Here is a 14,735-nt window from a genome sequence, read left to right as displayed (position 1 = left end):
ATTGCTATTGTTTAAATGTGTTATTGCTACTGCTTTTATTTTACTTGTTGTGGTTTATTTACTTACTAATTTATATCCAGGTTTTTTAAAACTATTTCAATTTTAGTTTTGGTGGTCCAACAAATACTCAAGTTAATAAATAATTGTGTAATTAATAGTGATTACAATACCAATAAAAACTAGATGAGGTAATTCCTGAAGGAATTGCGTGTGAATGCTCCAATGCTGACAGAATGTAGTATGAATGTATGAATAGTTTGAATGTTAAAATACTCAGTGGCCTAGTGGTTAGAGTGTCCGCCCTGAGATCGGTAGGATGGGAGTTCAAACCCCAGCTGTGTCATGCCAAAGACTATAAAAAAAAAATGGGACCCATTACCTCCCCGCTTGGAATTCGGGGTTAACTCACCACAAATGATTCCTGGGCGTGGCACCGCTGCTGCCCACTGCTCCCCTGAACAAGGGGATGGGTCAAATGCAGAGGACACAGTTCACCACACCTAGTGTGTGTGTGACAATCATTGGTACTTTAATGGTTTGAACGTTAAAGAGTTTGAATTTACAAGAAAATCTGAATTTAGTTTGGATCTTGGGAAATTGTTAGTTTGAATGTCCAGGATGAGTGGAATGTGTTGACATTAGAATGGTTTGAATATGTAAAAAAATGTGGGAATTGTCCAACTTGGAAAAATGTCCCATTCATTTCAATGGGAACTCCCTGGAAATATTGGGAAAAACAGGATTTTTTTTTTAAATGCTAAAAAATGTGAACGTTCTGAATGAGTTGAAATGGTTGGTGATGAAATATTTCAAATCGGTCGAGAAATTTTGAAATAGTAACATTTTTAATTGAGAAATGGTATGAGGGAATTCCTAGAATTTCAAGAAAACCGGTTATTTTTCCAGTTCTGAAAACAACTTAATTTTTGTACTGATTAAGAGAAATGTTTTGACGTTGGAACGGTTGAAGTGGGTTGTAAAATGTGGAAGGAGTAGTCGCCGGAAAAAAGGGTTTGGAAAAACGTGATTTCTGGTAATTCCTAGAATTTTTTTTACTTTGAAAACGATACTTTGAATTTCCAGGATTAGTGGAATATGTTGAAGGTAGAACAGTTTGAATCGGTTGAAAAATGTGGAAATGGTGGAAGTTTGAAAAATGTCAAATTCATTTTGAATGGGGAAAAATATTCTGGGAAATTTGGGAATTTTTGGAATTTGTCAAGGGAAAGCCTGCGATTCCCGAATAGGCTGAACAGTTTGAAGTTGGAACAGTTTAAATTGGACGACAAATGTGGAAGTGAGAGCGCGCCAAAATCTGGAGGAGAAGAAGAAGAAATAGAAGATAGGTGTAGAAAATGCATGGAGCATTCACACAATAATGGTGATTATTATTTTTGCCATAATCGTGCAGCCCCAGCTCATTTGCTGGCCATTCACCTTATTTTGACAAGCATTTAACCCGCCTGCCAGAGAGCCAAAGGCCAATTTATTGTGTCTGACCCCCCACTCAAAGTGCCTCAACAGGCCACAGAGCAGCCCCGAGCTACATGTGGCGACTTTAGAAGCCAACCTAAGAAGAAGAATGCTATATGGTCATACTTACATACTTTCTCACGTCACGCAGGACCATTGCAGAGTCAAAGAAAAAACATGAGGAGAAACAGCTGAAGGCGCAGCAACTGCGAGACAAACTCAGGGAGGAAAAGACGCTCAAACTGCAGAAACTTTTGGAAAGGGTGAGTAAAAAAATGTTGATGGAACGATAGCCCCCACTCAAGGGACTCGGTGCCAGCGTAGCCCACACGGGCTCCTAACAAGAGGTTCTGTCAGTACATGGCCCGATACAATCACTAAATGGCATAATCTCCTGGCTGCATGGAGGCCACTTGGCAATAGATGAACTCTTGCCAAAGTCAACTGTTTCTGTTCACCACGCCTTGGCGAGTATGTCATAAACCACACACCTCCTCGGGATGAATTGGCATTCATCCCTATACACAAACTGGAAAGAATAGAAATTGGGCCATTTAGCAGCAGCAGCAGAAGAAGAAGAGTCGCCTGTAAATGTTTTTGTCATGCAATGCTTCATTTCTGCAGGAAAAAGAGGTGAGGAAATGGAAGGAGGAGCTGCTGGATCAACGCAAGAGGATGATGGAGGAGAAGCTGTTGCATGCCGAGTTCAAGAGAGAGCTGCAACTCCAAGCCATTGTGAAGAAGGCTCAGGAGGAAGAGGCCAAGGTAAGGAGTCAGGACAGTTTGTATTTGTACAAAAGCCAAAAGCAGTGAAGTTGTCAGGTTGTGTAAATGGTAAATAAAAAGAGAATACAACAAATCCCTTTCAACTTATATTCAACTGAATAGACTCCAAAGACAAGAAACTTAATGTTCACACTGGAAAACTTTATTTTTGGTAAATATTAGCTCGTTTGGAATTTGATGCCTGCAACATGTTTCAAAAAATCTGTCAAAAGTGGCAAAAAAGACTGAGAAAGTTGAGGAATGCTCATCAAACACTTATTTGGAACATCTCACAGGTGAGCGAGCTAATTGGGAACGGGTGGGTGCCATTATTGGCTATAAAAACAGCTTCCCAAAAATGCTCAGTCTTTCACAAACAAGGGCGGGGCGAGGGTCACCACTTTGTCAACAAATGCCTAAACAAGTTGTTTAAGAACAACATTTCTCAACGAGCGATTGCAAGGAATTTAGGGATTTCACCATCTACGCTCCGTAATATCATCAAAAGGTTCAGAGAATCTGGAGAAATCACTGCACGTGAGCCATGATATTACGAACCTTCGATCCCTCAGGCGGTACTGCGTCAAAAATCGACATCGGTGTGTAAAGGATATCACCACATAGGCTCAGGAACACTTCAGAAAGCCACTACTACAGTTGGTCGTTACATTTGTAAGTGCAAGTTAAAACTCTACAATGCAAAGCCAGACCCATTTATCAACACCCAGAAACGCTGCCAGCTCCGCTGGGCCCAAGCTCATCTAAGATGGACTCATGCAAAGTGGAAAAGTGTTCCGTGGTCTGATGAGTCCGCATTTCAAATTGTTTTTGTAAACTGTGGACGTCGTGTCCTCCGAAACAAAGAGGAAAAGACCCATCCGGACTGTTCTAGGCGCAAAGTGTAAAAGCAAGCATGTGTGGTAGTATAGGGTTGTATTAGTGCCCAAGGCATAGGTAACTTACACATCTGTGAAGGCACCATTAATGCTTAAAGGTACATACAGCTTTTGGAGCTACATGTGTTGCCATCCAAGCAACGTTATCATGGACCCCCTGCTTATTTCAGCAAGACAATGCCAAGCCACGTGTTACAACAGCGTGGCTTCATCGTAAAAGAGTGCGGGTACTAGACTGGTTTGCCTGTCTCCCATTAAAAATCAATATGAGGGCTAAAATATGAGCAGGGAGACTGTTGAACAACCTAAGCTGTACATCAAGCAAGAATGGGAAATAGTTCCACTTCAAAAATGTGTCTCCTCAGTTCCTAAACCTTTACTGAGTGTTGTTAAAAGGAAAGGCCATGTAAATGCCAACTTGTTTGCAATGTGTTTCTGCCATTAAATTCTAAGTTAATGATTATTGGCAAAAAATAGATAAAGCTTTTCAGTGTGAACATGAAATATCTTGTCTTTGCAGTAGGGCTGGGCGATATATGCGATATATCGGGTTTGTCTCTGTGCGATATAGAAAATTACTATATCGTAATATTCGAGTATCCGTTCTCACGCAGTTGCTTTTAGCTGCGGGCAATACACTACAGGCTCTTCCCACTCCTTCTTGTGTCTCCTTCTCACAGAGTGTAAGCGTAGGTTCTTACATACGTCACATACTGTCACCTCATACGTCACATACGTATACGCCCTCGCCCAGCAGAGAAGTAGCAGCGTGGCTAACGTTAGCTGTGATGCTAGCGGAGTATTGCGAATCTGGTAACAAATGAAGGAAGAATTAATTCCTAAGAAAAACAGCAGGGGGTCCATTGTCTGGCGGTGGTTCGGCTTTAAGTGGAAATATGTCGAATAGACAACTTTAATCTGTCTCGTGTGGGGCACAAGCGTTGCTACCAAAAGTAGCATTACTGCTAATATGTAGCATCATTTGAAAACTCACCTGCTAATAACTTTAATAAATAAGTTTTGGTAAATTAGTTTAAAAGTAGCATATATTAATGCAGTATGAACAAAAATGTTTTAATGTAGACACACAGAATCATCATCCTGCTCTGATTAGATGTATCAAGTGTTCATTGAAGGCTAAGGCAAAATACTGAGATACATATCGTATATCGCGATATGGCCTAAAAATCCATCCATCCATCCATTTTCTACCGCTTATTCCCTTTCGGGGTCGCGGGGGGCGCTGGCGCCTATCTCAGCTACAATCGGGCGGAAGGCAGGGTACACCCTGGACAAGTCGCCACCTCATCGCAGGGCCAACACAGATAGACAGACAACATTCACACTCACATTCACACACTAGGGCCAATTTAGTGTTGCCAATCAACCTATCCCCAGGTGCATGTCTTTGGAAGTGGGAGGAAGCCGGAGTACCCGGAGGGAACCCACGCATTCACGGGGAGAACATGCAAACTCCACACAGAAAGATCCCGAGCCTGGATTTGAACCCAGGACTGCAGGAACTTCGTATTGTGAGGCAGACGCACTAACCCCTCTGCCACCGTGAAGCCCTGGCCTAAAAATATCGCGATATTAAAAAAAGGTCATATCGCCCAGCCCTACTTAGTGGTCTATTCAATTGAATATAAGTTGAAAAGGATTTGCAAATCATTGTATTCTCTTTTTATTTACCATTTACACAACATGACAACTTCACTGCTTTTGTACAATATAAACAGACACACCTCCACGTTTCTCTGACATTGTATTTGTGTACTTTTCCATCTCATGTTCCACCTAGGTCAACGAAATAGCATTCATCAATACTCTAGAAGCACAGAACAAGAGACACGATGCCTTGGCCAAGTTAAATGAATATGAGCAACGCCTCAATGAGCTTCAAGAGGAGCGGCAGAGGAGACAGGAGGAGAAGCAGGCGAGGGATGAAGCTGTGCAGGTGCAAGCAAAAACTCTTTCTTTACTTATCCTTTTGATTTCTATTTACCCTAATGCAAGTCACTCTACTTCTTCTTACCCTTGACAGGAGCGCAAGCGAGCCCTTGAAGCCGAGCGTCAGGCACGTTTGGAGGAGCTTTTGATACGGCGCAAGGAGCAGGAGGCTCGAATCGAACAGCAGCGGCAGGAAAAAGAGAAAGCAAGGGAAGATGCAGCAAGGGAGAGAGCCAGGTTAGTAGTTTTACTTAGAATAACACCACATGCATTTATATCACATGTACACTTGCCGTGTACGGCATACCGGTGCTAGTATAGTATCGCGGTACTAATGAAAGCCAATAATAAATTAAAGCTGCAAGCAGTGATGGACGCGACCAACTTTTGCTGGTGTTTCCTGACTTTACCAATTCAACATATCTTTACCAGCACATTACCTACCTTCCCTGCCTCCTGGGGTCACACTGGTGCTTCTTTCTGTCACCCATACATGCTGGTGCTTCTTGCCATCACCCAGACAACATATCTTTACCTGCACATTACCTACCTTCTCTGTATACTGGAGTCAAACTAATGCCTCCTTCTTTCACACAGTCAACATATCTTTACCCGCACAGTACCTACCTTCTCTGCATTGTGTGGTCACGCTGGTGCTTCCTGCTTTTAAGCCGCCATCTTGAGACTGCAGCAGCAGCAGCGCAGGAGTTCTTTGAAGGCTCTTAAAATCAAAACCGGAGCAGTTAGAAAAACTCTTTGCGCAACTCAGAAAGGTTCAATCTCTTCCCTGTGCAAGTTTGAAGCGGACACAACAAACGTGCTCAGAGGAGATAATGTTTGAAAAAAAGTGACGGGTTTTTACAAAACTTTTGTTTTGAAGGGGTAATTGCCAACTTCCTGTTGATTTTTGCTGAAAGATGTAAATGAATGAAATGTAGGTCTAAGTGAGACCTACATAAAGGTTTTTGGTTCATGTCTCTACATTCTTACCGGAAGTTACAAGCCATTTTGTCTGTTTTCTTTCTTTCTAGGAGCAGTTTTTTCTGTGTTTTATTCCCAGGGGGCGTTAGAGCGCAATTTTTAGTTTTGGGGTTTGGTTTTTTATTAGATCGCAATTTTCGCCAGTCCTGATGTGTGTGTCCAGTTTGGTGAGTTTTGAAGCATTTTAAGGGGGTCAAATTACAGCTCAAAGAGGCAAAAATGACATTTTTTAGGAAACTTTTGTTTGAAGGGGTTTTTGCCAACTTCCTGTTGATTTTTGCTGAAGGAGATCAGTGTATGAAATCTAGGTCTCACTCAGACCTACATAGAGGTTTTTGTTTCATGTCTCTACGGCATTCCTAACAGAAGTTATAAGCAGTTTTGTTTGTGTTTTTTCCTAGGGGGCGCTAGAGCGCAATTTTGGGTTTTGGGTTTCGGTTTTTTGATTACATCGCAATTTTCACCAGTCCTGATGTGTGTGTCAAATTTGGTGAGTTTTGAAGCATGTTAAGGGGTCAAATTACAGCTAAAAGAGGCGGTGGTATAATAAAGAATAATAATAAAACCTTAGAAATTCAATAGAGTCCTCTGTCCCATAGGGACATTTGGTCCCTAAAAATGTTGTGGGCCCCTTTTAATTAGAAAAGTCAAAGTCTAAATACATTTTGGTACCAGTACCAAAATGTTGGTATCGAGACAACCCTAATGTACACACATTTTCTGGGTTGTGTCCGAAGAGACCGAGAGGAGCGTCTGGCGGCGCTGAGTGCAGCTCAGCAGGAGGCCATGGAAGAGTTGCAGAAGAAAATCCAAATGAAGGTAAGTTTCTACACCATAGACAATAGACAGCACAAGCCTCCCTGTTTCTCATACCACCCCTCACTTTCTGTTTGCATTTCCACAGCACGACGAGAGCAGCCGCAGGCATATGGAGCAAATCGAGCAGAGGAAGGAGAAGGCGGCTGAGCTCAGCAGCGGCCGGCATGCAAACACAGACTACGCCCCCAAGTTGACGCCATACGAACGCAAGAAGCAGTGCTCACTTTGCGGCGTTGTGGTAGGTGCTTTAGACTTTGAGTAAATACTACCTTTTTGTTTACAATCTACATCTTTAATTATCCTTGTATTGGAAGCTTATCTCTCAAGTTTCATACAACCACATTTAATATGTGAATAAGCTTGGCTGGCTACCATGGCAACAATCGTGTAGCATCTTGACATGCGAAACCAAAGGCTTTAGAGTGAATTTTGTTGAACTGACGAATGACCTTTGTGTAACATCCGACACAAGGGATCATGAGAGAGTCAACAGGAAAAAGCACTCAATTTAATGACCAAAGACACAAAATATCATAAACCAAAGTGTAGTCCAAAGACTGGTACACCTGCTCTTTGGTCTCGCCATTCATCACACTTGCACTTTACTTGTAAGTGTAGCCAGACCCCCATCTTCTTTACTAGAAACAAAGAACACAATCATTGCTTTGTTCAAGATTCAATTTTAAGTCACGTTAGTCTTTACTTCATATTGGGGTTGTACAGTATACTGGTACTAGTATAGTACCGCCATACTCATGAATATATTTGGTACAATATCGCCTCGAAAAAGTACCGGTCCCCCCAGCCCCTCCCTTTTTTTAGCGGACATGACGGCGCGTCGTCGTCACATTGCTGGTTTTACGGGCAGAGGAGCATGTTCGGCAGTGCACATACACAGAGTACTTGCAAGCAGACACAGTGTGTAGACAGAAAAGGGAGAATGGACGCATTTTGACCTAAAAAGTAAAGATAAAGGTGAAGTTATAACACTGAAACACCCTCAGGAAGAGGTGCTTTAAAACGTGGCTAGCTAATGTCCATCTGCAGTTTGCAGGGTTTTAGGTACTTCTAATTCACTAAACCTGGTCTCCATGGCGACAAAGTACGTTTCTTATCATTGGAGGACGAGGAATAGCTAAACATGCTTCACTACACACCGTAGGAGGATACAATAGCTCCCTGCCGTCACAATGTAAACAAATGTCATGGGTGGACAGTGTTTCCCACAGGTCAGGCATCTATTTGTGGTGGTGCGGTCGGGCGGGGGGTGGATCGGGGGTGGCGGCGACGGCGATGACCAAGAAAAACGCAGAGTCGGAATATAATTACAGCACTTTTTGTACATATTTATATAATATGTAACTACAAGCTCCATTCACAGAGAGAGTCCCATTGCTTTTATGAACGGTCGAGCGAGTCAAAAGCCCCCCCCCAAAAAAAAGAAATAGTTTTTTTATTTTTTTATTATTATTATTTTTTTTTTTTTGTGGCGGCCGTAATTCTTTAGTGGCGGGCCGCCACAAATAAATGAATGTGTGGGGAAACCCTGGGTGGATCTACACCTTACATCCAAGTAAAGGAGCGTATCTAGTCGATACTACTATGATAACATTGATATTTTTTTTAGCATCACAAAATCTTTAGTATTTTTTAAATCTATATTATGTTTGAAAAAGCATGTGTCCACGTCCCTGGACACATGAGGACTTTGAATATGACCGTTGTATGATCCTGTAACTACTTGGTATCATAGCGATACCCAAATGTGTGGTATCATCCAAAACTAATGTAAAGTATCAAAGAAGAGAAGAACAAGTGATTACTACATTTTAACAGAAGTGTAATAATAGGTGTATAAATGACACAATATGTTACTGCATATGTCAGCAGACTAATTAGGAGTCTTTGCTTGTTTACTTATCACTAAAAGACAAGTTGTCTAGTATGTTCAACATTTTATTTAAGGACGAAATTACAACAATAAAAATATGTTTAATGTACCCTAAGATTTAAAAAAAAAAATAAAAGAAAACCAATAATGCAATTTTTTGTGGTCCCCTTTATTTAGAAAAGTATCGAAATACATTTTGGTACATGTACCAAAATATTGGTATCGGAACAACCCTGCTCATGTAGGGCTGTCAAAACAAACTGTATAAATGTGTGAAAATGTTTGTACTGTAGCCAAGCCGCATCATGGTAAGCCACACCTCTCTCTTATGAAAGAAGAACTGTCACGTCCTGCTATGTCTTGGTTTGAGTTACCCCAGCATGCAAGGACATGGTCGCTTGTAAGATCAATAAAGTCTTTATAATGAATAATCTGCTCACACAGGGCAGAAGGGACAAAAAAGTCACAAAGGGCGGAGCCATGCAAAGAGCTAACTAATAAATAAGGCAAAAAGTAGAAATAGTTAGAAGCAGACAAAACAAAATTACTGTATTTTTTGGACCATAGGGCGCACTGGAGTATAAGGAGCACTGCCGATGAGAGGGTCTAGTCAGGTCTATTTTAATACAAAAGGCGCACCGGATTATAAGGCGCATTAAAGGAATCTTTTTTTTTTTTTTATACATAAATGTAAAAGACTTCCTTGTGATCTACATAACATGTAATGGTGGTTCTTTGCTCAAAATGTTGCATAGATGTTTTACACATCATCTTCAAGTCACTTTCTCACAGTCGCTTCAGGATGCGCCGTTTTGATGGCGGTCATATTTACGTCCCTCTACTTGGACAGAGTCTTCTCCCCGTCATCTTCGTTGTAGCGTGCAAGGACGGGATTGGAAGAAGTGTCAAAAGATGGAGCTAACTATTTGAATGACATTCAGACTTTGCTTCAATCAATAACAGAGCAGCATCTCCTCATCGGTGGCTCACTAGTGCATCAACAACGCCCGAAATGTGTCCCGTGAAAAACATTCCGAACGGAACTCTTTAATAACTAAGGTTCCTTGGGTGAATAATTTAAGCTCACTACACCGGTATGTTTTAGCGCTTTCATGGGGAGTTTACAGACAGATATAAGTAAGAACTTTACTTTACTTTACTGGAAGATGAATGTCCCATAACAAGAATATAGAGAAAAAGAAGCTTATTCACTACGGTGTCGGCACGGATTACAAAGGCGGATTTGCGCAGTTTTTCAAGACTTAGGCAGGTCCCGAATACAGATCAGCGGGTACCAGAAGGTAAGACAAGTTGCTTTTGCATAATATTGCGAAACAAAACGCCAGATAATGTCTTCACTTATACACACACCATAATACTCCTATGTTGAAGCACAGTACAATCCGTCAAGTGGTGTGGCTTCATAGCTTACCAAAGTTGAACTAAAACATTTGGATAGATTTTTGAGTGCCGTGTCTAATGTTCTATATTTTCAATGGAACATTTAATATTTTAGTGTTTACTTGAGTCATATTGCAGTCTACACATATTTCTTATGTCTGACTGGTCACACTTATCATTTTACCATGTACCAAATAAAATAGCTTCGAGGTTGATAAGCACAACCAGAATTAAAGCTACAAGCAGCGATGGACGGGACCGACTTTTGCTGGTGTTTCCTGCTTTTACCCATTCAACATATCTTTACCTGTACATTACCTACCATCCCTGCATCCTGGAGTCACACTGGTGCTTCTTTATGTCACCCATACACTCTGGTGCTTCCTGCCATCACCCAGATAACATAACTTTACCTGCACATTACCTACTTTTTCTGTATCCTGGTGTCAAACTGGTGCCTCCTTCTTTCACCCAGTCAACATATCTTTACTCGCACAGTCCCTACCATCTCGGCATTGTGTGGTCACGCTGGTGCTTCCTGCTTTTAAGCGGCCATCTTGAGACGGCAGCAGCGCAGCAGCATCAGCGTAGCTCTTCTTTGAAGGCTCGTAAAATCAAAACCGGAACAGTTATTAAAACTCTCTTCTCATCTTTTAATCAGAAGGGTTCAATCTCTCTCCTGTGCGAGTTTGAAGCCGACACAACAAACGCGCTCAGTGGAGATGAACATGTTTGAAAAAAGGTGACGGGTTTTTACAAAACTTTTGTTTTGAAGGGGTAATTGCCAACTTCCTGTTGATTTTTGCTGAAGGATGTAAATGAATGAAATATAGGTGTAAGTGAGGCCTACATAGAGGTTTTTGTTTCATGTCTCTACGACATTCTTACCGGAAGTTACAAGCAGTTTTGTCTGTGTTTTTTTCCTAGGAGCAGTTTTGTCTGTGTTTTATTCATAGGGGGCGCTAGAGCTTAATTTTGAGTTTTGGGGTTAGGTTTTTTATTAAATCGCAATTTCCACCAGTCCTGATGTGTGTGTCCAGTTTAGTGAGTTTTGAAGCATTTTAAGGGGGTCAAATTACAGCTCAAATAATAATAAAACATTATAAATACAATAGGGTCCTCTGTCCCAAAGGGACATTCGGTTCCTAATTATTCCGTACATTAAGTGCACCAAGTTATAAGGCGCACTGTCGATTTTTGAGAAAATGAAAGGATTTTAAGTGTGCCTTATAGCCTGAAAAATACTGTAATCATGATTCATTTGAGAATCTTGGTTATTCAGATTAAATATGTTATTCATTTGACTGCCTTACTTTATGTACATTGAATCACTTGTTGCGATGATAAATGCCGATTTGAATACATTTTTTTGTGTAGCAAACCTATTTAGTTTTCTCTGCTTTTCCCTCAGAGGTTGACTAGTGGCAGGTCGTGTCCTATTGGCAAAAAAAAACCAAGTGGTATATAATTTCACCAGCATCCCGTGGGGCTCTGATGACCCTTTCCTGCCTCTGTCTCCATTGTGTCCTCGGCAGTGACCTCTGACCACTGTGTTTGTGTTTGCAGATCACCTCAGAGGTGCACCTGTTCAGCCACACCAAGGGCAAGAGGCACCAACAGGCCGTGCGAGACAGCAGCAGCATCCAGGGACGGGAGCTGTCCGACGAGGAAGTGGTGCGTATCATCTCGCCGACGGCACACGCACTTATTCTCCTAAACAATACCTCCCAGGCCCCGCTTGTGTTGTGTAAAAGGACAAAGACAGCCGACAACTGCTGCGATTACTGTTTGTGCGTCTCCCCTCACGCACCACCGTGCTCGCTTTTTGGTTTTGTGTGATTGCAAATGGGCCTTGAAGTGTACACAGTCAGGGTTCAGTGCCCCAGTGGAGGGGTGACATCACTTTGTTGTCACACTGCTTTTTCTTTTTTTTCTCTGCCCATTGAGTGCTTCCATGGGAAGGCAGCCCGTTAATGCAAGGTAGCCTCTCAGGCTGCAATATGAGATTGGCTTTTCAGCCGTGCTCATTGTGAGGCTGACAACTGTTGGTGCTATACGCAGCACCTTTGGCCCCCGTAGCTCTTTCATTCATAGCTTCCCTCCCCTCTCCCTTCAGAAAATAATTGATTTACCCTCCATACTTCTTCTCAACGGCTTCCTTTCTAAACGCAAGTCGGTTTGTCCTACCTGACAGCACCATAAACATTAAAGCGCAGGAGAATTAGAACCAGGTTAATCACTGAAAATGTCTACAAATACAATATAATTTCTCTTATTTAATAGCTAGGTGGAGGCCACAACATTCAAGCAAAAAGTAACAGATTATGATAATCAAATCAACATATTGTACATAAAAAATATTAAATAATGTGTGCAATAAAATAAACAAATGTGCATTAAGTGGCAAGAATGCATCTCAATATTGAATAAAGCAAAATATGTTCTGGACCAAAAAAATCACTTGATATGCTCTACTGCTCACTTGTGTTACATATCTGAGTTATTGTGCAGAATTATGGGAAATAACTACAAAAGTACACTTCATACACTAACAGTGTTAGAAAAAAAATCTGTCATAATAATACATAATGTTAGATATAGAGAACATACAAACTCTTTATTCATTCAATCAGAAATACTAAAACTCCACCACATAGTGAATTTGCAAACAGCTAAAATTATACACATAGCAAACTATCCAATAATGAACAACACTTCTTCTCAACAAAAGAGGAGAAATATAACCTTACATAAAAATGTAACTTAAAACATTTGTATGCTCGTACAATACTTACGACCTTCAATATATCAGTATGTAAAATTTAATGATGGAATGGATTAAGCAAAGAAATCAATGTACTAATTAGAACCACTTCAAAAAACTCTTCAAACACAAGAAGAACCATGATAAACTTTCTGAATTTATTTCATCCGTCCATTAATTTTCACGATAGTCTTATTTATCTCACCATATGAAATATGACTTAATTCACTATTCATTTTTAATGTTATTACTGGAGTATATTATGAATACATTGAGAACAGGAAGTGAAGAAAAGTGTTAGCAAAGTATTCTTCCTACTCCTTTTCCAACATGTTGAATAGAGGAACTGGACATTGTGATGTATCATGTTGCATAAATGCATGTATGATGTATCATGTTTTATGCATGCATATGATCTATTATGTTGTATGCATGCATGTGTGATGTATCATGTTGTATGCATGCATGTGTGATGTATCATGTTGTATGCATGCATGTGTGATGTATCATCATGGTGTATGCAAGCATGTGTGATGTATCATCATGGTGTATGCATGCATGTGTGATGTATCATCATGGTGTATGCATGCATGTGTGATGTATCATCATGGTGTATGCATGCATGTGTGATGTATCATCACGGTGTATGCATGCATGTGTGATGTATCATCACGGTGTATGCATGCATGTGTGATGTATCATCACGGTGTATGCATGCATGTGTGATGTATCATCGCGGAGTATGCATGCATGTGTGATGTATCATCGCGGAGTATGCATGCATGTGTGATGTATCATCGCGGTGTATGCATGCATGTGTGATGTATCATCACGGTGTATGCATGCATGTGTGATGTATCATCACGGTGTATGCATGCATGTGGGACGCATCGTGTTGTATGCATGCATGCATGTGTGACGCATCGTGTTGTATGCATGCATGTGTGACGCATCGTGTTGTATGCATGCATGTGTGACGCATCGTGTTGTATGCATGCATGTGTGACGCATCGTGTTGTATGCATCACGTTGTATGCATGCATGTGTGATGTATCACGTTGTATACATGCATGTGTGATGTATCACGTTGTATGCATGCATGTGTGATGTATCACGATGTATGCATGCATGTGTGATGTATCACGTTGTATGCATGCATGTGTGATGTATCACGTTGTATGCATGCATGTGTGATGTATCACGTTGTATGCATGCATGTGTGATGTAAGAATGTATCCAGTCTTTGCAGTTATAGATACTCACTGCTAATATTAACACTTTGTTCTACATTTAAATGTTTTTTATCCATATCTAAACTTTGACTTACTGTCGCTTAAACCTCTCACTCTTGCTTAAATCTAAAACAGAGCTTCTGTTTTTTTTTTCATTTACATATTTTCCTACAATATGCGAAAGTTAATCAAGCTGAATATCTCATAACTTAATTTCGATAGCTTTTTGGCATCTTTGCAGGTTATTTATTTCAAATCACATTTGGTCTCCACCATATCATTCTTTGCACTGCCAACTGCTCCCTCTGTTGCGGCTCCATAACTCTTCCCGCAGTGAAAGATTCTTAATTGAAATGAGAATGTTTGGCTTAACTACGCCGGGGTCACCATGGAGTTTTCCTCTGTGGGCCGGAACCAAAAGCACTGTGGATATTATAGTCAGTCATTTTCAGAGAGACTGTTGAAATAAAATGTTTTCATTTATTAAATTTTTTTATTTTTTTGACAAGGACCGTATAATTAAACATTGCTATCCATAGGTAGTCAGAATCAGAAATACTTTA

General features: G+C 40.8%; 1 protein-coding gene across 7 annotated transcripts in view; it reads left to right on the top strand.

Moving 5' to 3' along the window:
* scaper (S-phase cyclin A-associated protein in the ER) overlaps positions 1–14,735 on the top strand; it is a 160,703-nt gene that overhangs the window by 55,376 nt on the left and 90,592 nt on the right. For all 7 annotated transcript variants that reach the window (XM_061916973.1, XM_061916971.1, XM_061916976.1 and 4 more), the window contains 7 exons: positions 1,625–1,736; positions 2,098–2,238; positions 4,936–5,091; positions 5,179–5,321; positions 6,803–6,884; positions 6,970–7,122; positions 11,743–11,850. In XM_061916973.1, coding sequence (XP_061772957.1) covers positions 1,625–1,736; positions 2,098–2,238; positions 4,936–5,091; positions 5,179–5,321; positions 6,803–6,884; positions 6,970–7,122; positions 11,743–11,850 — 895 coding nt within the window. The remainder of the gene's footprint in view (positions 1–1,624; positions 1,737–2,097; positions 2,239–4,935; positions 5,092–5,178; positions 5,322–6,802; positions 6,885–6,969; positions 7,123–11,742; positions 11,851–14,735) is intronic.

The sequence above is a fragment of the Nerophis ophidion genome, linkage group LG12 (genome assembly GCF_033978795.1).
Source record: "Nerophis ophidion isolate RoL-2023_Sa linkage group LG12, RoL_Noph_v1.0, whole genome shotgun sequence".
NCBI lineage: Eukaryota > Metazoa > Chordata > Actinopteri > Syngnathiformes > Syngnathidae > Nerophis > Nerophis ophidion.
This window is presented reverse-complemented; position numbering and strand designations above follow the sequence as displayed.